Raw genomic sequence first — 22,372 nt, 5'->3', positions numbered from 1 at the left:
GTTGTCACGCCGCCACGAGGACGCGCGTGTGCGAACGCATGACGGCCGCTCTTCAGCGTAGACCGCCGCCCAGCTCGGAGGCCCTCAGAACATGGCGCCCGCGCTTCTCCAGGGTTGAGGACACGCTGAGTACTGGCAGCACTGCCAGCTCTCCTCTGGAGTGTTCCAGTGCTTGACAATGTGTGAAAATGACAATGTGTTCTTGACAAACACTACAGGCCGACCAGGGGGGTGGGGGGGAGGAGTGTGTGTGTGTGGGGGGGGGGTGGTGTTGGGGGGCTGGGCTCTGATGACAAGTGCCACTACAGCTGAGAAACATACAGATGCCTTCTGTTAATCTGAGCCAGTTTGGCTGTGGCAGAAAAATTGTCCTGTGGCTACGAGGCGTGTCAGTTTGTCGCGTTGCTTTGCGATCACTGCACGTTCGTTGCTCTGGGGGGGCGGAGTCAAGTCACAACTGTGTCCTGTGACAACTGGAGTGTTGAATAGAGACACAGCATCTGCAGTTGCATTTTGACTGGTGAGGGCAGTGAAACTGGACATCAATGTCCCTGCTTATGCATTAATGATGATAAAAAAAAAAAGGTGGCCTTATATTCGGTGATGGTTTTCACCAGCGGATGCTGTTAACAGTGATGATGGCTGATGTTGGGGGATGTTGGGCAGTTGAGTTCAGTCTCAGACGGGTGAAAGGATTGAATCAAATGGAGTGTGCTCACTTCCTGACACATGCACACACGCGAACACTCGCACGCACGCACACACGCACACACACACACACACACATAAATGCTTGTACACACACTCTGTCTCTCTTAGTAATGAGGATAATTAGTGGAGGGGTCAGGGCGTCGTGCCGTTCATACTGAGGGAATGGGGAGTAACAGTGCGGAAACAGGACTGTTTAATGAGAGCCGCTCCGTCGGAGAGCGCTTACGTATCGCTATGGAGAGAGATTCTCTCTGTCTCTTCTCTTTCATCGCCATTTCAGCTCCTCTCACTTTCTCTCTGCATCTCTCTCAACGCCATTTCATTTCTTTTCATTTGGTGCGCCTCCTCTTGGTGACACATTTCGGTTCCACTCATTTTCTCCCTCTGCTTGCGACTGTCTCCCTGCCTTTAGTTATGTCCCTCTCCAAAGCCCTACTCTATCTAATGTCTTGATCCATCTCTCCCACACAAGCACTTACACTTCTCTCTGTTTTACTTTGTCTCTTTGCCTGTCTGTCTCTTGACTTTCTCCCTCTCTTTAAACTCCCTCTACCACTCCACTCTCTGTCTCTCTCCACTCTTTCTAACTCTCGCTTTATCCCCTCCTATCCACTGTCTCCCTCTCTTTCTTTCTACCCCCCCCTGCCCCACTCTCTCTCTCTCTCTCTCACTCTATCTCAGTGGCCGGAGGTGGTCTTGTTCAGCTCTGTGCTACAGACTAGTTCTCCCTCTGTCATCCATCTCAGTGGGGCGGGTTTCATCCATATCCTGGCTTTTCTTCACCGTCGGACCACTCAACTACGCCCCTGTAGTTGGTCCCCTGGGGCAGGATGGACTCACACATCCTGCATAAATTCAGGATTTAACACCCAGACAGACAGGACAACCCCGGGTCACTGGCCGCCGTGCTGAGCTCCGCTCGGGGATTCCTCCACACCTCCGTCTCCCTGGGGACTTCTGGGGCCGTGGCTGGCGTCTCAAAGCCCCAGGAAGCCCCTGCGCTTAGTGTACACGACCTCTTAGGAAAATGCACACATGCATAACCCTTGTAAACCATTCTATGACGCTTATATGCACGTTTCGGAAGGACCTAGCGGAGGCTTTTTCAAGGCCTGGAATACCCCACTACCTGTGTGTGGGATGGCTAGAAGGAAACCATCCTGAGAGATGAGCATTCAGTTGGTGCGACTGTTGACGCGTCTAGTTGGAACAGTATTCAAACTAAACGCGTCTCCCGGAGCGCAGCATCTGCCGCCCAGACGCAAGGCATGCTGGGTATGGAGAGGGAGTGGGCAGTAGGGAGTAGAGGCAGGTGGGCTGCGGAGGTGTTCCAGCCAGGGGTGGGGTGAGGTTTTGTGCGGAGGTGTTCCAGCCAGGGGTGGGGTGAGGTTTTGTGCGGAGGTGTTCCAGCCAGGACACCCAGGCGGCACATCTGTGACTGCCGTGAGATTGACAGGCGTGGAGCGGAGCATTGTCAGTTGTAGCGGGGAGATACCACTGTGCCCGCCGTGCCAATGCTGCGCTGCGGAGAGGAGTATGTGACAGGAGAAGGCGCCGGTCCAGAAGCTGTCAGGACTACGTCAGGAGACTGGCTGGAGACCGGCTGGGACGGGGCCACTAGCTGAGGGAACACTACGTTGGCGGCAGGACACGAGGGGTCTCTCTCCAGGACATGAGGGGTCTCTCTCCAGGACACGAGGGGTCACACTCATACAAATAAACACACACACTTGTACCAATCTGTTTAAATGTCCTAACTGTTGAACAGAATGCCCTATACTACTTCATGATCCCATTGTTGCAGGAAATACTAATTACATTATTTAATTTTCCCTAACAGTACTGCTTATATTTATTATAATGCACCTAATATTTACTGTTTCTACCATAATGGAATCTTTCCTTCATACGCCACAAGGCACACTGGTACGTTTATTTATTACCGGTATGTTTATTTATTACCGGTATGTTAATTTATTACCGGTACGTTTATTTATTACCGGTATGTTTATTTACTACCGGTATGTTTATTTATTACCGGTATGTTTATTTATTACCGGTACGTTTATTTATTACCGGTACGTTTATTTATTACCGATATGGTTATTTATTACCGGTACGTTTATTTATTACCGGTATGTTTATTTATTACCGGTATGTTTATTTATTACCGGTACGTTTATTTATTACTGGTAAATGTATTTATTACCGGTACGTTTATTTATTACCGGTATGTTTATTTATTACCGGTATGTTCATTTATTACCGGTTTGTTTATTTATTACTGGTATGTTTATTTATTACCAGTACGTTTATTTATTACCGGTATGTTTATTTATTACCGGTACGTTTATTTATTACCGGTACGTTTATTTATTACTGATATGGTTATTTATTACTGGTACGTTTATTTATTACCGGTATGTTTATTTATTACCGGTACGTTTATTTATTACCGATATGGTTATTTATTACCGGTGCATTTATTTACTACCGGTATGTTTATTTATTACCGGTACGTTTATTTATTACCGGTATGTTTATTTATTACCGGTACGTTTATTTATTACTGATGTGGTTATTTATTACTGGTACGTTTATTTATTACCGGTACGTTTATTTACTACCGGTATGTTTATTTATTACCGGTATGTTTATTTATTACCGTTATGTTCCCACGTCCATTCTAAGGTTGCACTTGCAGTTATTTAAACCACAAGTTGTCAAAGTTTTTCTCTCTTTTCGAACTAACAAGAATTCGAGAGTGACAGTGGGTATCCACTCCTCCGTCCCCCCGCAACCCTCCCGTCCCCCCAGTGAAGTTCATAAAACACTTTGGTAGCTTCCTCGATGTCTCCCTGTTGACTTAGTTCGTGGGTGGGGCACTATTTAGGGAACGGGGTGGCGTTTGGGCCGCATGTCAGGAAGACGTCTGGCTGCTGTTGCCATAGGTTACATAAGAGGGTGTAAGGATTCTGAGATATCAAACGGCAGCCTAGAGTCCTACACAGTGCAGTAACTTCGAAACAGGGCCATGTGGGCACTAGGGCACTATATGGGGAATTAGTGTGCCATTTGGAACACAGTCGTTCCAGTAGGCATGATTGAGGGATGTGGGAGGGCTGGATGGGAAATGCACGAGCAAGAGGCTCTTTGAGCGGAATCTGTCTTGGCACCTAGTGACGTCCCTGTCTTCTTCATGACTACCAAATAACTGAAGTGTCTCCCTCTGCAAGGCCAGACCAGCCCTGAGAGAGGGAGACGGGCTGACAGAGGGGAGATGGGGCTTGGGTTTAAGCAGGTACATGGCCAAGCACAAGCTGGCAGGACACTATTGGGCAATACTGGAATGCCCCCTTCTGTGAAGTCTGTGCGGGGAGTGCGAATGTTGACCTGCTGCTTTAGATTTATAAATCTGGTGAGCGTAAATCTGTCACCCTGTGGTACTAATGTAGGGCCTGACGGTGTTTAAACCGTAGTTACCCGGGAGCGGACGTATGTACATGACACACACACACACACACACACAAAGACACACTCAGACACACACACACACCAAGATAAGTACATGCAACCATTTGTTACATAGATGCAACCCCACACAGGTGGAGCCCCAATCCTCCTCTGGAACTCACTGAACCCTCAACATCGCCTCCACTGCCCTCGGAAACAAATGGCCGAGGAGAAAGACTAGAACCTTCTGGAAGGATAGAGGACAGAGGAGGGGGGTGTCAAACGGGGGAGAGAGAGAGAAAGAGAGGGGAGTAAGAGGCGATGGCAGTGCTTAAAGGCCATTCACAGAAGCGGGGAGGGGATTTTGCGCCTTCAAAATAAAGGGCTGCTGGCCTCCTGGAGCAGTCTTGACAGCACTGTTATCAGTCGGCAACACCTGGGCCAAAGACACGGGAGAGGAGCCATCCGTCAGTTATACCCTCACCCCGCCCACCTGCTACGTCTTCATCCACCGAATGGAGGCCCTGGCCAGAGACAACCGCCCGATCCTCCTCCATCACATCTCCACCGGTTTATATACAGTACATTCCTTTATTTGGCACCGAAAGGTCATTTGACTGGACGAGGTCCATGGCTGTCATCCCTGCTCTCTTAAGGAGTCCCCTCTCTTTCATTCCTCTCTCTTTCTTTCATCCGGTCTTATCTTCGTCGGGATAGGTGGGATGAAGCTGTTGCCTGTCAGGTCGTCTCTACTGTCTACTTGAATTCAAGGCTTCTTCCCTTTGTTGGTGTTTTCTCCTCACGAGGGGTCTGACTGACAGTCAATGCACTGTCACTAAACCTCTTGTTTTTAATAAAGGAGAGATGTTTAAATGCTGAATACCCATTCAGCTGTTCCACTTTAGTCAACAGCTCTTTTTCTTTCCGTTTGTGGTGAAGGATGGACGGATGAGCAGATGGACAGATCAGTGGGCCGATACACTGTGTAGATGATAGAGAGATGGATATATAAATGGATGGGTTTGAAAAGGATCTCTGTGGTTGATCTGCTGTGGTACATTCACCTTGGCTCCATGGAAACCGTGCCACTCTTCCCAGACAAAAAAAGGAACATAATTAAATTAATTCCCTTTTTCAGCTCACCACTTCTCTCCCTCAATCCTCTCGCTCGCCCCTCTTCTCAACCATTCCTTCCTGGCTTGCTACTGCATCTCTTCAATCTCTTCCCTTCTGTGCAAGGGGGCCGTGTCTCTGACTGCCTTGGGTGTGGGGGCTGGGGGGGGGTAGGAGGTGCTGAAGGTAAAGGAGGACACAGAGGTGGCAGAGGTGGCAGAGGAGGAGATTGAGAAGGTAGCATCGAAGTGTGATGGTGGGAGAATTGTGCTCTAATCTTCCGCATGAATTACTTATCCTCCTTCCATGAGCTGGCCCATGACTCTGTCTCTGTGCCGTGACTCTCTCTCTCACACATGGATCTCTTCGTTTAGGCCACCCGATTAGTCCAATGTCTATTTTAGCCCAGTAGGAGTTTTCCACCCACCGCGCTCCTTCTCTCCAGAGGGATCAAGCAAAAGTCAAACGCTCTGCTGCAATTACTCTCTTAAATCTGGCTAAATCCTCTTCTGCTAGAAGAGTTACAGGTCTTATTCTTGAACAAACGTCTCCACAAAGGGCAAATGGCTGAGCTTTGAAGTATTTTTTTTTGTTGTAAAAAGTAAGAAAAAAAAGATATGTAGTTACTACTTTGTGTTACCTGCATTATGAATATGTGATTCAAATCCTGAAAGCAGTTATATATGAGACCATATACCACGGGGATCAAATTCCAAAACGTGTTCCCTATTTTTACTGAAGGGGTAATCAATTTATGGTAACTGTAATAGTGATGCTTTGTGTGTAAGAGCAGCTCATGCCTGTGTTGTATTCGCCATACACCACGGACATACTGTAGTGTCCTTATTGTTTAATTGTAGTGTCCTGAATGACAGAGCAGGTGTCCCAAATGGCACCCTATTCCACATCTAGTGCACTACGTTAGTCCTGAGCCCTGCCGGCCAAAAAAGGTGAACTGTGAACAAATCATTAGGCACTGTAGGTCTTACTTCCCCAGCCAGAGGAAATGAAGTCATCTGAAGACATACTTCTGTGGTAGGCATCACACTGTTTCCGCAGACTCAATGTCCGTCCTCCGTGCTTCAGTCAATCAATCCGATTTCTTCTATAAAGCCCTTTTTACATCAGCAGTTGTCACAGAGTGATTTTACAGGCACCCGGCCTGAAACCCCAAGTAGTAAGCAACAGCAGTGAATGCACAGTGGCTAGGAAAAAAACCCTAGTCTGGGAACCACGCCCAGCCGGTTAGCAGTGTGACCTGGTGTCTCCACGCAGGTGAGATGTGAGCCGTCGTCTTTCTGAAGGGACTTCAGCTTGTAAGCACCTGTTTGCTGTTCAGATGTAATGTCCCTAACTTTGGGTTTCAGATCTACCGAAATCTGCTCTTTTGGGACTTTGATCTGTTTCTGGGTCAGTCATGGTTTGGATTTTTCACGGTTTTCATGGTTTGACCGAACAACCTGTTGCTTGCTAGTCTGAGGCTCTAACCACTTGGCTTCAGTGGCTGCGACCCACATCTTCCCATATGCTTTGCTGTAACTCAGAAGAAAGCGGTCAACGATTTTTCTGTCAACAGTGTTTTCATTGAGTGCCATGACAACACATGGTTTGGACTGATGATGATGATGATGCTGCAGTAGTGCGACTGAGTCTGGATGCCTAGGCGTGATCTGAAGGGTAGTCCTGTCATGTCTGGGACCGGTAGGTCAGCCTTAGATACAGAACTGACAATCAGCCTGTTGTGTTCGGGTTCCTGTGCAAAACAGCAGCCCTGTAGAAAGGCAGTATTAACACTTAATAGAGTTCTCTCACTAACGTAAATATTGGATCTAATCGTGAGTTCCGTGCCGAGCTAATGTCTGGGCTAGCTCAACAAAACGGGAGGTGTGGAAGATAGTTTGTTGTCGAATTTAAGCCTTGTGTCTGGGTGCTGTATGAAAGCGTGGGGTGAGCTCCCTCTTTAACAGCCATTTATTCTGACAGTCTGTAGGAGGCTTGAAAGTTAATTTTAATGGCCATCCAACGCCTCATTCCCGCAACATTAACATTTGAATATTCCAATTATATCCAAGTTCATGCTTTTTCTGGTTTATTGTTTTTTTTTTAAAAAAAGCAACAGACGTTAAATTGGTTAAATGTGATTTAATGAGCCATCCCTGAGAGCTTCCACTTCCTGGATCCTTTGGGTTTAGGCTGTAACCCTCTGTAAGACCCAGGGAACAGTTCCTGCAGAACACTAGTCTGATTTTAGATTTCAGGGCCTGTATTCATAAAGCGTCTCTCTCAGGGACAGAAGGCTATTTTTGTATCGGATTAGCTAGCTATTATCACATTGAATGAGATACTACGGACAGGAGGACTGATCCTTCAACAGCATCGCTCCGAGATTCTTCCGAAGCGTCCAAACCTTCCCCCCTTCCACCCCCCTTCTCTCTCTTTCTCTCAGTCATTCCGTCCCTCCTTCATCCCTCCATCGGAGACAGTCACTATCTTGCATTTAAACCAGAGAGCTGATCTAGCTGATAAATATTTCAGAAATGTGGCTGTGTGTGGTCATTTCGGTTTGGGAGCCGTGCGTACTCGTGTGTGCGTGCGTGCATTCCTGTTAATGTGTATACATCCTGCGTGTGTACATACAGCTCCGGGAAAATGGTCTCAGTGGTCTCTTCAATTTGAACCCTTCTGTTCCTCACTCAATACCTTCCTTTTCAACTTTTTTGGAAAGAAAAGACAAAGGTGCAGTGGTCTCTTCATTTTTTTCCGGAGCTGTACATGTTGAGTTCCTTTCTGCGTGTTGACGGAGCTCTCTATTTCCCCGTTGTCTTGTCTGTCCGGCTGGCGTCAAGGACCTGCGCTGTGCGGGCGTGACGGAGCACGGAGGCTGCCAGTGAGGCCCGGATCTCACTGGTGAGACACACACCCCACTCCGTCCCCTTCGTCCCTATGTGGCGCACTTAGCGGGCCAGGATGTGTAGGCTGGGGTTTGGGACGCCGGCCTGCAGTCAGTTTCACTCGATGGGCATGCTCACGGTTCCGCTGTGAGCAGATGAGACGGTGTTTGGCAGGGATTCCCGCGGGGCCAGGCGGGGGGGGGGGGACACAGCAGCCTTGGGCCTCGGGGCCGTCTCCAGTTTCCAGCCAATGGAATGCTGTGGGTGCAAAGGGTTGCCAAGGCAGTGGATGGGAAAGGTTGCGTTTCCCCCTGGAACCCCTCTGTTTGTTGGTCGGGTCTCTGACAGTGATGCTGCTCCCACACAGACCTCCTCATCCACTCCTCCCTCCCTACTCCCACACAGACCTCCTCATCCACTCCTCCCTCCTTACTCCCACACAGACCTCCTCATCCACTCCTTCCTCCTTACTCCCACACAGTCCTCCTCATCCACTCCTCCCTCCCTACTCCCGCACAGTCCTCCTCATTCACTCCTCCCTCCCTACTCCCGCACAGTCCTCCTCATCCACTCCTTCCTCCTTACTCCCACACAGTCCTCCTCATCCACTCCTTCCTCCTTACTCCCACACAGTCCTCCTCATCCACTCCTCCCTCCCTACTCCCGCACAGTCCTCCTCATCCACTCCTTCCTCCTTACTCCCACACAGTCCTCCTCATCCACTCCTCCCTCCCTACTCCCACACAGACCTCCTCATCCACTTCTCCCTCCTTACTCCCACACAGTTCTCCTCATCCACTTCTCCCTCCTTACTCCCACACAAGGCTCCACAATCACTCCTCTGCCTCCCTCCCTTCCTGCCCAACTCGTTTGTCCAGCACCGGGTTAATTTGTTAGTTTTTCCAGTCAACTTGTTTGCCATGTTTGTTTGCCCAGAACCAACTGGTTACTTACAGTGCCATAGACAAGCCAGCACAGAGGGCCTGACGGGGCTCACCTGGGTGGTAACACTGTGTGTGTGATTCCCCTTGGGGGGGGGGGGGGGGGGTAACACTGAGCATGTGTCTGAGAGTGTGACTGTTTATTTTGTGGTGCAAAGGTTGCTTCGCCCCGTTCAGGGAGCTGACGTTTTGTTTTGGTAAAACCAGAGCTAATCCAGTCCTCTTCCTATCAGCGTCCTCAGTGGTGCTGCTTATTTGTATTGTCTGACAATCTGGAATCGATCAGGGCAAGTCAACTCTCCATGCTGGGTCCCAAGTTAATTAAATGCCAATTGGATTGGTCCGAAGACCTGAATGCCACCCGCAGCGTTTACTCACCGCACACAATCACGTTCAAGGAGCATGCAGATAAATGAACTTTACACTCTTAACCGCATATTTGTTTGAACTCTTCATCATCTTATTCATTTTCTGGGAAAGCACATTGCCGTGTTGGGTTATTGTGTAGTACATTTCAAATGAGTAGTTTGGTTCCTGGATTCTGTTTGGATGGAAGCTGTGGTTCAGTTTAGAAAGGGCTAACTGACTGAACAACTGAGACAAAGTGCAAGGGGACATTGAGATCAGTGTTGCCAGATTGAGCGGTTTCCTTCCCAACTGGGTTATTCTTCATGGGGTTTGGGTGAGTGGGCACAACGTATGCCCCTAAATGTGTGCACACTGGCTGAGAAAGGGGATTGCGATAATTACTTACATCCATTGGTTAAACAGTGGTGAGCATTGGGCCAGTGATAATTGGGGACTAACACTCCACATGTGGTTGATTGTGAAGAAAAGCTGTGACATGTGATGTGTTCCTGATAAGAATGTTGTCAACATCAGTTATAGACTGGGTCCACACCACAGTCCGCTACAGCCACAGGTTAAGTGCTGGCTTTTCAAAGCTAGTGCACGGTAAACACTTGCTCTGGCTTTGGCCAACTTTGATCCTATAAAGTTCTGGAGTGCTGCAAAAATCTGTGGAAGATAAAAATAATAGAATAGAACAATCTCTGTGGCCCTCTGCACTTAACTGTAAAAAAACTGTGTCTACCGATAAAGCTAGAGTTGTCAAAACAGCTTCGGCAGTGACTTTGTCGAGTGTGACCTTACACTCGACTAATTACGGCAAGTTCTGAAAACTGGAACTGTTGTGATGACGGACATAGTAAAATGAGTGTAAACCGTGTGTGTATAGATCACACCTGAACCCAAAGCCAGACGAGCAGCGCAGCGTTGGAAGACAAGGCCGGCATATGAAGCTGAGAAGTGCGGGGGGAGAGGCAACGTTAATTTAGCCACATTCAAACCCTGGATTCAAGCCAGTATCTTAAGTACCTGATGCTGGTGTTCCTGCACCGTGCGTGTAAAATCTCACTGGCCATCTAACTATGTGCTGCCATGAATAAGTGTCCGTTAGACTGAGAGGATGGCATATTGATTTGCAGGATGTATGATAAAGACCTGAACGTTACACATGTAGGAACGTAATGTAGTTGAATGCCACCTGTCTACTTTATATATAAATCACACCGTGTACATGTTCAGGTGAGGCGCTTGGTCTGTGTAAATATAAGATGTCCGCTGTTCATAACTGGCAGGACTCTTGGTGCGGTATTGTTTCTGAAAAGCACAAGATGATTCAGAAATTCTGTAATGCAAGAGTCAAAACTCTGTATTAGCTGCTGTGTTAGCTGCTGTGTGAGCCGCTGCGTGAACCAGTGTTAGCCAATGTTAGCCGCTGTGTTAGCCTCCATATTTGCTGCTGTGTTAGCTTCTGTGTTAGCCGCCATGTTACCCTCTGGGTTAAGGCTGATTTATAGTTCAATGTCAAACGCGTCTGTGTAGGATTCGCGGACAGCACAGAATTCTGCGCGAAGAGCCAGCAACTTGCCAGAAAAGGTGGAAGCTGATGAGGGACAAATATGTTAGACTAAAGAAGAATTTGAAGAGTAAAAGTGGAGATACAGGAGAGAAAAAAGCACCTCTGTTTTATATAATGCTTTCTTGGCTGTCCGGGCACATAAAACACAGTGAAACCAGCTCCAATTTTTGCGAGGACATAAGGTAAGTTCAGTCTTATTAATTAAATATTTAAGATTCATATTAGCAACACAGGAAACAAAAACAAAACTTAGTTAACGTTTTTCTCAATACACTAAAGTTATCCCCATAGACTGGGAGTAAACGGACATTTTTGTCACGTTGTCTGAGAAACTAAAACTGCAAGTACTAAAAGTGTCTACTCCAGTGATTCTGTTGCGTTCGTTTTACTAGTTGTTTGTTTGCATGGATGTGTAAATTAGCTAACTACTCAGTTAAATGTAGTTATATTTAGATGAAGCTATCATTATTGCTGCCACAATTTTATCTTTAGAAACAGATGTTTTGTGTAAAGCAAGTTTGGCTAGCTAACAATAATAGTGCTATTTTGCCATGCTTTAGGTGAAGCAGGTTTGGCTAGCTAACACTAGAACTATTTTGCCATGCTAGCTAGTTATTCATCCAACATTAATTGCTAAGTAAATGTGTCAACGTGATTTTTCTTCAGAAGAGTAAATAGTTTTAGCCGAAGGTGAAAGGTGGAGCAGGGACAAGTGTCAGGCAACTTGAAAGTTTAATGAAATTATGTATTTAAACCTGAATTTTTAACCTGAATAACCTTATTAGGAGAAAATGATTATCATCTCTTAAAGACAAGAGTCTTGATAGTGAGGGACAGAATGGTATAGAGAGCCAACAGGGGACATTTTTAGGAGAGAGTAGACCATAGTGGAACAGAGGATATGAGACAGCAGAGAGAAGAGATGTAGATAATGATTAAATAAAAATATTACTTTTATACAACGACAGTGATATTTTGGCATAAGTTTAAGGTTACTTGAAAGCAGGCATATGCCTGTTTATTTTCAGTAGTCATGTACTGCAAGCTTATGTTATGCCCCCTTTCCCCCTTCAGGTTGAGTAGCCCTGTAGAATAGTAACATGTGTTGTCATTGCAGGTGGAGTACACCAGCAGCTCATCAGTTCTACAGTCATCTGAAACTGGACTCAAATGTAACTTCACCTGCTGCATCAGTTGACCCAGAGGCTGAGAACAGACAACCATTAGAACCTGCCATGTCTAATTACCAAAGACCTGTCCACCAAAAACAACCTAGGAGTGTCTCTCCAGGTACATCCTGCCTCGACTCCTCTTCATCCTCCTAGAGAGCACCAAAGAAAATGAGGAAGAACGATGACGCTACGGCTCGACTCAACCTACTGGATCTGCGCAGAAAAGAGGGAAGAGAGACATGCCATGCTCACTGCAGAGTTTGATGATGATATTGCAAGATTTTGTCACACCATAGGTGAACTGATCCGTGAACTGCCACAACATAAAAGATCTAGTCAAGTTCAAAATGCATCAGCTTTTATTTGAGATGGGGAAAGAAAGTGCAATACTTTTTGCAATACTTTGTTACACTTACAATTGTATATGCAAAGAGGTTTTCTTTAAATGTGTATGTCCATAATTCACTGAGAGTTCAGTAGGCCAGCCCTCAGCACCGTATCCTGCCATGGCACATGAAAAACCTCATCAGGTCATTGCGGACTCCAACAGCAGCCCAAGAGGCTCTCCCTGCATCAGCCAAGGTGCCTCCCTCTGTGACCTGTCTTCTCCAATCCCTGGCTGTGCCTAGCCCTTGTTCAAGAGAGTCTTTGACATTAGGTGGTATTTACTTTGTTGCAGGTGTGTTTACAGCATCTGTATAGGCCACATAGGCTTGATGTGTAATAAAGAGTTTCAAGCGATGGAGATGATTGTTGGAACCATTAGCTGACATGCTAAAATATTATAGATATTATAACAACTATAGACGCTGAGCACGTCTGCGTATTGACGCACGTGACATTAGCAACGCAGACACGCAGAAGTATAAATCAGGCTTTAGCCTCCGTATTAGCTTCTGTGTTAGCTTCTGGGTTAGCCGCCGTGTTAGCTGCCATGTCAGCCTCCGTATTAGCTTCTGTGTTAGCTTCTGTGTTAGCTTCTGTGTTAGCCGCCGTGTTAGCTGCCATGTCAGCCTCCGTATTAGCTTCTGTGTTAGCTTCTGTGTTAGCTTCTGTGTTAGCCTCTGTGTTAGCCTCCGTGTTAGCGTCCGCAATGAAATTTCTCCCAAGTTGGCCATTCAGCTTGTGTCATAATGTGATCTGTACGATACGATTAAGACTCTGGTATAATGTTTAAACCTTGACCCACCGGCGATATGTTAGGCAAAATGCCAGAGAATATTGGGGGCGAATTTGAGCAGGGAAAGTGTATCGCGTGGTCATATTGATAGGACGTGCGATGGAACCAACAACCAACAGTACCTTCTTTCGAGAGATGTGAAAGCAAATTGAACGAGGCTTGCGAAAAATAAGGGAAGTGAAAGAGAATGCAGACACACCTCCCTATGCCCTATTGGCTAAGCATACAACAGTTGATCGAGAGTGAGCACTGTTATGACAGAGATCACATGATCAGAACGTCAGAGGGTGATGCAATAGTGACAGACCAACCAGAGGACACGTTACGCCGGAGAATGAGAAGGGATGGTTTGAGTTGAGAATACACCATTCCGGAGGAAAACACTTGAATGAATTAATTGCCTGTGCAGTGTGATCTGTCGCAAGGCCTGTGAACTGAAGCACACTAGAGGGCTACCACTTATCCGTGCTGAAGGGGCAATGATCTGCGGACTAACTGAGACTGAACAGTCCACCCAAAAATACACTGAGGCCCTTATGTATTGGTGCACAGTGATAATGTGGTCTAAAGCCTGACGCCTTGAGGTTGTCATTGTACTGACAATGCTATGATTCTGTATGACCGTGTTAAGCTCTGAGTACATACAGTAGAATGAACCACCCAGCAGTCTTCTTCAGATGAACTTTGTATGCCAGTAAAAGAACAAACGTGTTGAAACCCACAAACGTTGTCTGGAAGACAGCTCCGGAATAAATTGAGAGACCACTGCAACTTTTTCTTTCCTTTCCAAAACAGTCGAAAAGGAAGGTTTTGAGTGAGGAACAGACGGGTTAGAATTAAGAGACCACTGCAAAATGAACACTTCAGTTCCTCACTCAAAGGTGCAGTGATCTCTTCATTTTTTCCGGAGCTGTATTTAATTTTGTGGCATATTGAGCTCTTGAATAATGACTGTAATAATCCTCCAAGATAGTTTCTTATCAACCTGTGATATGAATGGAAAGATGTTCAAGGAAGAGTTTCTTCCATACCACGTTCAGGGGGATACACGCGACCTGCCATGCAGACGTGAATGTTAAAATAGTTGAAGTTTCAGAAGTGTAATTTAAACTGGGAGATTTAAGGCTGATAAGAAGGTCTCTTATTCGGAGGCAGTTGGAGGATCAGCCATTCAGATGTTTTGGACAGTTAGGCATACAGCACTATCCATACAGATGTTTTGGACAGTTAGGTGTACAGCATTATGTATCCAAATTTGCCGTATGGCATAGGAATCTTCTCTCTCCCTCATCGGCTGTAGTTAATGCAAGACTAAGTCTCTTCATAGCTGTAAAATGATGTTGTTCCAAATAGTTTGTTTGCATTGCCCTTCAGCTTTTTAAATGGTTTCATTTTGTTTTTCAAAACACTTTTTTGGTTGACAGAATCCCCCACCAGCATATTGTTCTGCTGTCTGCATTTTACACACAGCATACAGATCCGGATGGCGTCTGTTCCGTTTGCTAATTAAACGAACAGAAAAAAAAAAAAAGGAAAAAACATTCTGATTTAAGCTGGAATTTATTGCACAATAACATTTGCCATAAACTTGCATGAGGACAGGAGGCAGGCAGCAGCTGGGATGTGGTCGGGGGGCACTGGGAGAAGAACTGACGAGGGCTGCAGAAAACAGCTGTTCCCATGCGTGGAACCTGGTCACTTTTTTTATCTCACAAACACTGTGGTGGTGTTGTTTTTTTAGGCCAGAATTAGTCCGTGGCCTAATGAGACACTGTTACACTGTGCCAAACCTTCAATTGATTAAGTTTTATTGTCTCAGTTTTCTTTCCCTTCGTTTGACAGGGCTGCCAAAAAAACAACCACTGAACGATGTTTGGATGCTCAGGTTAAATAAGCCCAAATCTGAGGAGACTTGTTGCGATGACCACGGGCTATGTGATTCTTCAGCAAACAGACAGATTGTGAAAGAGGGAGTTTGTTGGAAGGTGATACCCTGCTGAGATGGGGAGGGGGGGTTTGTTGGAAGATGATACCATGCTGAGGATGGGAGGGGGTTTGTTTATTGTGAGACACTTCTGAGATAGCCTGCTGTCCAGCCACATTGTCTACAGTCCCAAATCCATGACGACTAGTTCAGAGAAAATTAATGTTTGGGTTGTTATTAAATGGCTCTCTGATAGTCAGAGAGGGACACATGAATCACAGGGAAATAGGAGATATAAAGTGTACTGAAACCAGGTGCTTCCGTACAGGTGTGGAATTATTCTGGAAATGTGCACGTTATGTCATTTCCTGTCTGTTTTTCCCTGTGACTTGATGTGGTGGAGTGATGCCAATGGCTCTGTGCCACGCAACTTTCACGAGTCCCTCCCTCTGTCTCCCCGGGGAAAGAGGAATGGGAGTATGGTGCCGGGATGGCGGAGATTACAGAGGAAGACAAGTAGGAGGAAGCCGGTGCCGGGTAGTAGGAGGCGGAGGACGGCGGTGGGAGGGGCATTGCCCACAGCGGGAAGACTGATGGGGAGGATCTCTCCTCCTCGGGTTCTCAGTTCTCCGTGGTATAAATCTGAGTGATTCCATTACACAGCTCCTCTGGAGGGCTTCAAGGCAATGTTACAGCCCCAGACTTATCGCCCTGCAGGCAGCGCCTCCCGTCCATGAGGGGCGATTTACTGCCCGCCACAGCGCGCACCCCGGCCCCCCGGCCCGTAAGTCACGACACCACGCCGCCTCCCTGTCCTTGCGGCCGTGGGCCCCCGCCCCCCCGCGCCTCAAATCAAGGACCTGAGACCTCACATGGCTTCTTAGAGCACCCTCAGTCTCATCACCCACCCAACACAACCCCCCCCCCCCCCTTCTCACCGTTTCTGAGACAGTTTCCTGGTGTCCCTCCCTCCGTCCCTCTATCTTTCTTCCAAATGTCACGTCGTGACACTCCCCCCCCTGCCCCCCCTTGACCCCCCCCTCCCCCCCCGAGGGCTTATTGGCGAGTCATCGGGACACCGGCGTTTTGGGTGGCTATGAAAGTGTTGGGGGGGGGGGGGGGGGGGGCGTTGACGAGGGATGAGATGCGTTTATGGATTGAAGCTGTTCGTCGAGGCCTCCGTCAAGACCATGGAGGTGTTGAATCGTTTTGTTGATCGGGCCCCAGCGGTTCCGTCATCGGGCCTCTACAAAGGAAATCATTGGTTGGCATGAGACTCACCTGCAATCTGCAATGAGGAGCTTTTCTCGATGATGTGTGTTTCGATGAGACAGTAGTTTATTTGGTTCTTGTTTAGTTCTCTGCTGTGATAGTGGTAGGATTCTAGTTAGATGACATGCTTGTTAAAACAACGGTAATAAAGAAAACATATTTTGATTAAATAATACCTCTAGGATTTTAATGGTTTTTTTCACGTTTTCTTTATTTTTATAATTTTTCCATGTAGGTTTTAGTTCGGAAATTGACAGGTGTTCTGTGGAAATGTTGTCTGTCTGATGTCTGTACTGTCACTAATCTGCCTGCGTTATGTGGCTGTCAGTGGCTGTCTGGCATCTGGGTTGTCAGTGGCTGTCTGGGTTGTCAGTGGCTGTCTGCCGTCTGGGTTGTCAGTGGCTGTCTGCCGTCTGGGTTGACAGTGGCTGTCTGCCGTCTGGGTTGTCAGTGGCTGTCTGGCGTCTGAGTTGTCAGTTTCACCTCCCTCAGCGCCCCCGGCCTGCCTTGCTTTGGTGCATTTGAGGCCTTGCTGTACAGCTCTGTCAGGAAGACACACACAAGTGGACACGCACCCCTACACACAGACACGTACACGCGCACACGCACACACACGCACACTAAAGCAGGTAGGGAGGGAATCTAGTGTGGTGAAAGGCATCTCAAGCCATGTCTCACACTGTCTCTGCCTGGCCGTCTGCCTACCTGTATGTCTGTCTGTCTGTTTCCTTGCCTCCCAGTCTCACACATAGTGACTTCTATGCCCCATTTACTTCAACTGTACTATCTTCGGTGAATAGGGGCGCACATGGGCGGCATGGCGCGGTAATTGGCAGCGCAGTGAAGGATGTGTCAGTGCAGTAATGAGACAGATTCTCTGGCTGCAGTACATTATACCTCCATGCAGCGGACCACCACTGAAGTGTCGTTTATTTCTTTGTGATACGTGTGTACCGATGGTTTTAACGGTGTGCGCACGTCACGCGCGCACGTCTGCGTTATTCCGTGTTGTGGGTGACTTCTGGGATTGACCGCCTCAGCTTTGAAAGCCACCTTGCCATGAAAAGCAGCTGTTCTTTCTGGAATATCCTCTATTCTGTTTCTCTGTCCTCTTCCATGTTCAGTTCTTGTGGCTACGTGATTCAAAGATTATAGATATTGTTTTTAAATTATAGTTTTTTTGAGACTGTGTTTTACCGTAGTAAATTGTTATAAAGGGGCATGAGAAGTTGAAAAAAAAAAAAGAACTGAAACGACAAAATATCCGTTGAGAGATTTTACATAACAATGGTCTTAAATTATAAAAGAATGGTTTTAGGACCACAGTTGCTATTTTTAGGCTCCACAGCCATTCACCGGGAATAATTTTGTGAGTGAAATGAAATAATTCCCCTAAAACTGTTTGGAGGACTTCTAATGGAAAAGTGCATTTTCAAGTCAAGCACGGTTTCTCCAAAGCCCAGAGGAACTGTTCTTACCTTCTTGTGCTAGACAAACAGCAAAGGGAGCGTAACATGTTCTCAGCAGCAGTCTCTGGAAAGACACTAGAAAAGAGACAGAAAACAGACAGAGACTGAAGAAAGGGGATGTGGGTTTTATTTAAGAGGAAGTTTATTCTTTTTTTTCCCCCGTTGGTGCTCTTGCCAAGGTCATTGGCAACTTCTAATAACTTGCTGATTTAATAAACTCCTGGAGTGTCTTGTCAAGGTGATGAATAGCGGAGTCAGCAAACACAATATTAAAAGGAATTTGGGAGGGGAGAAGGAGGGACGAAGGAGGAGAGAAGGCGGGGAGAATAAAGGGAGAAGGCGGGGAGAAGGCGGGTTTCTGGGTACATCAGTGAACATTAACAAAACAATATACCGTAGTTACAGTGGAGGGCCAAAAGAGGACCAATGAACTGAGTTTAAGTGTTAACGTTCATGGAGACAGACGGCCTAGTGAAGGGGCTAAACGTCAGTGAGGCAGAACGACTAGTCCAGGGTTTTCAGGACCAGGAGGCAGGTGAGCTAGTGGTTGAAGCGTAGGCGCAGTACCCAGAAGATTGAATTTTTCGAATCCCAGAGCCAACAAGTTTTAAAATTGGTCACTGCACCCTTGGGCGTGTCACTCAATCGCTACTGTGAGTTGCACTGGATAACAGCATTTTTCTAAATGACAGAAATGCAGGGACACACACACACAAGTTTGTACAGCTATCCTCATGGGGAACAGAAAATTTAAATTGCATGCTCCCTTGCCCTAATCTTAACCCTAACCCTTACCCTAATCTTAACCTAACCCTAATTTAACCCTAAACCTAACCCTAACCTCAATAAAGTAACATTTATGCCCAAACTTTACCTAGATGTAATGCCTAACCTTAACCCTAAACTTAACCAACAACGCCTGGACCTTAAAGAAACTCCAATTCAAACTCAAAATAAATTGTACGTTTGACCCTAAACCTAAACCCTGAGCCGGAAATTGACTTTTGCCTCACGTGGACCGGAAAAGGGTCCCCATTAGTCACATTCTTTCTGATTTTACTATATTCATTGGGACATTTGGTCCCCATGACTTTAGTTAGACCAAAAATACACACACACACATCCAGGGCGATGGCCCTCAGTAGCTCAGTTTATGCAACATGGTGCTTGCAACGCCAGGGCTGGGTTTGATTCCCGGGACCATTTGTAAAAATGCATGCAGCGCATATATGTTTTGCTTTCGATAACATCATGTATTGAAGAACTTACACCCGTCGAGCACAACCGGTATGAACAGGTTTACACAGGAACTTACGGGTGGACGGCCAAATTTGCCATGGATGTTAATGTTACAAACCTGTCTGAGATATGAATGTGTTACCAAATTACTTTTAACAGGCATGAAGTTTTGAAAAATGTCAATAGGAGGGCGACCTGTCTACTGAATGACTAAACGAATGCTCTTGACAAACGACTGCCATTGATGAAAAAAAAATGGATGGAGCATGTTGTGTTTGTTTATGTGAATGTGTGTGTTTGTGTCCGTGGTTTCCCTGCCTTTTCAGGATGAACGTTCACCAAAATGTGGTGATATTACATTCATATTAAAAAGTCATAAAACCTAATAACAAATAAGTAACCTCGTAAAAAATATTAGTCCTGAAAGTGTGTGTATTGTTTAGTTTTGGTCTGCTGGGCTCTCTTTACAGACACTTTTCCACCTCCAGATTGTTACTGGGTTACAAGGAGTTCGCTGAGAGTGTTTGTGTCCAGAAGCCTAATGTTCATGCTTTCTTCCTACAGGGCCCTCTTCAGACAAGGGGTCAACTTCGTGTCAGTGAAACCCAGCAACGTGGCCTCCGCTTGGGAGATAAAACAGGAGATGCTCCCTGGAAGTACCTCCTTGTCTGTGTTCTGCCAGAGGAAGGCAGTTTCCACCGGGGAAAGGTAGGAGGAACCTTTTCACAAGACTACGATAAAACCACCCGAAAAACATAGAGCTGTTGTGTTATACCTGATGGTCGAAATCCCAATACCTAATTACGCTATACCCGACACCTGATCAGACGAGTCCTGGACGAGACAAGGGGTACAGACGAGACATTAAGTCTTTGATCAGTCGATGTTACCTTTCAGGATTGGCATACTGAGAGGACAACATACAAGGCGTCGCCAACGAAAATCAGGACTGGTCTGATATCAGACGGCGTTGCCGTGGTGGCCCCGGAGGGTGGCGTGCTAAGGATCCTCATAGGGCGGCCTTGACCTTCACCTCGGGTCACTGTTGGTACACGAGCGAGTTCGGGTTTAGGGGGCAGGGATCTGTGTCGAGCAACACCTAATTGGTGGACATGGGTGCGGGGTTGCTGCCGATTTCTTTAGACTTATGCGGCCCATAAGCTGATGGCTTAGGGCTAGAGAAAACGCCTCCGGCCTCCTCACAACCTCTCCTCTGCTGACGAGTTGCGCTGCAAATGAACGACCCCGGTGTCATGCTAAATCTGTCACGCCGACCGGTAATTGCTCAAGCCTCATACTTCAGACTTTTATACGGCGGAGAAAATTGGTTTGTGCGTTTTTTAATGCTTCCTCTGATTCACTTGTTGCCAAAAGTCAGTGGCAACTAGTTTCAATAACAGTAAAAAAATTAAGAGGTTGGAATACAGATTTATTTGTCAGATTGTATGCAGAGTGCTGCCTCCACAGACTCTTGAGCACCTCCCATCAGGCTAGAATTTAGGTTGGGGTAGGACTGGTGGGTTGGGAGTGGTATGTGTAATCTATAGGGGTGTCAACATCACTGTCAAAAGGAGAGAGATTCTTTGAGTAGTTCTGACATAGGATCAATTAGATCATGATGGTGGACTTGCTCTCCTACTCTGAGACACTATGGATAAAGGCCCTGATTGAAGGATTATTTATGAATGCACTGTCTGGTTGGTTATTTCTAAATTCACACCTTTTCAGTTTTTCTGATTGGACAAGGCCATGGACATTCCTTCCTTATTATACTGTAGGTGGTTAGCTTATACTTGCTTCCTGGTGAATACAACCCAGCTTTTTCTCTCTCCATTTGTAGACTTGGTTGGTTGGTTATTGCCAAGGCTTTTCCCTGGCTGAGACAGACTGGTTTATTTGCCTCTGGAATGATAGCATTGGCTTGAATATTTCAACTTTTAAAGGCTACATGGCAAACAGGAGTTTCACAAGAAGTGTTTGTAGGTATTAAGAAGGAATCTCTTCAGTATCTCCATTTAATTTAGCTTTGTTGTGTCTGAATATGAGTGCACACCCGGTAGATGTTTCTACATGGCTGATTCAATGAGAGACAAATATTTCAATGGGTTTAGATACTCCCGACTCCCACTGTCAGGGTGTTGAAAAGTGATTGGACGAACTAAAGTCCTGCTCATTGATTTGCTGTCAGGGACATGCAGACTGTAAATGAACTGTGGCTTTTTCATCATTGAAAGTTGTGAAACACAATTATATGCGACTCTGGAAGAAATTGTTGGTCACCTAAACAGTTGCCAAAATGTTAACAAAATAAAATGTGAATAAATGTGTACGACTAGGATTTGGGCCACTGCAGAAGAGGGACTTCAGAATATACCTTAACACATCAAGTCTTCATCAACCATCTCAGAGTAGAGCTTACCTAGGATCATCTGTTCTTTTAAACACTAATAAATAATATCATATAAACAGAGGCAAATCTGATTTTAGATCACTACTGCTACTCTGGGATGCCGAATTAATATATTCCTAAATGTAAGTAATCTAGGGTACTGATCCAGGATCAGTTTAAACCTTGGCATTATAATACATGTTCTGGGGAGAACCAGGGGAACCTGATACTAGATCATCACAAAAGGTATGTCTCTGTAGTGAGGTTTTTGTGGGGCAAGATGACTGTTATTCAATGGGAAATGTGTGATACAATATCTGATCCAGATAGTTAATTTGTCACAAAAAGTGCCCTTTCACCTGCTCCTACTGAAAGTGAGAGTTTTGATGAACTGATAATGGTCCCTATGCTTCTACTTATTTGCTAAATCAGATCCAATGATTTAAACATTAATGTATAATTAATATAGGTATCACATTTGGTAATTTATTCAGGCCAGGCTGAATGGTGAACTTATTTCGATTGATTCTTCCCAGTCATTCAGGGGACAGCATACTTCATGTCCTCAGACTCCATACTTCATGTCCTCAGACTCCATACTCCATGTCCTCAGACTCCATACTCCATGTCCTCAGACTCCGTCACATTGCGTTGAAGGCCTGAGATGCCATCGGTGATGTGTTGCCGTAATCAA

The 22,372-nt window shown here is 46.2% G+C and overlaps 1 protein-coding gene across 3 annotated transcripts in view; it reads left to right on the top strand.

Annotated features, from left to right (window-relative positions):
• si:dkey-215k6.1 (transmembrane protein 132C) overlaps positions 1 to 22,372 on the top strand; it is a 221,088-nt gene that overhangs the window by 95,590 nt on the left and 103,126 nt on the right. For all 3 annotated transcript variants that reach the window (XR_004576736.1, XR_004576735.1, XM_029124855.2), the window contains exon 3: positions 19,854 to 19,997. Coding sequence is in view for 1 of the 3 variants with exons in the window: in XM_029124855.2 (XP_028980688.2) it covers positions 19,854 to 19,997 (144 nt within the window). In the remaining 2 variants the exon portion in view is untranslated. The remainder of the gene's footprint in view (positions 1 to 19,853; positions 19,998 to 22,372) is intronic.

This window comes from Esox lucius, chromosome 13 (genome assembly GCF_011004845.1).
Source record: "Esox lucius isolate fEsoLuc1 chromosome 13, fEsoLuc1.pri, whole genome shotgun sequence".
Taxonomy (NCBI): Eukaryota; Metazoa; Chordata; class Actinopteri; order Esociformes; family Esocidae; genus Esox; species Esox lucius.
This window is presented reverse-complemented; position numbering and strand designations above follow the sequence as displayed.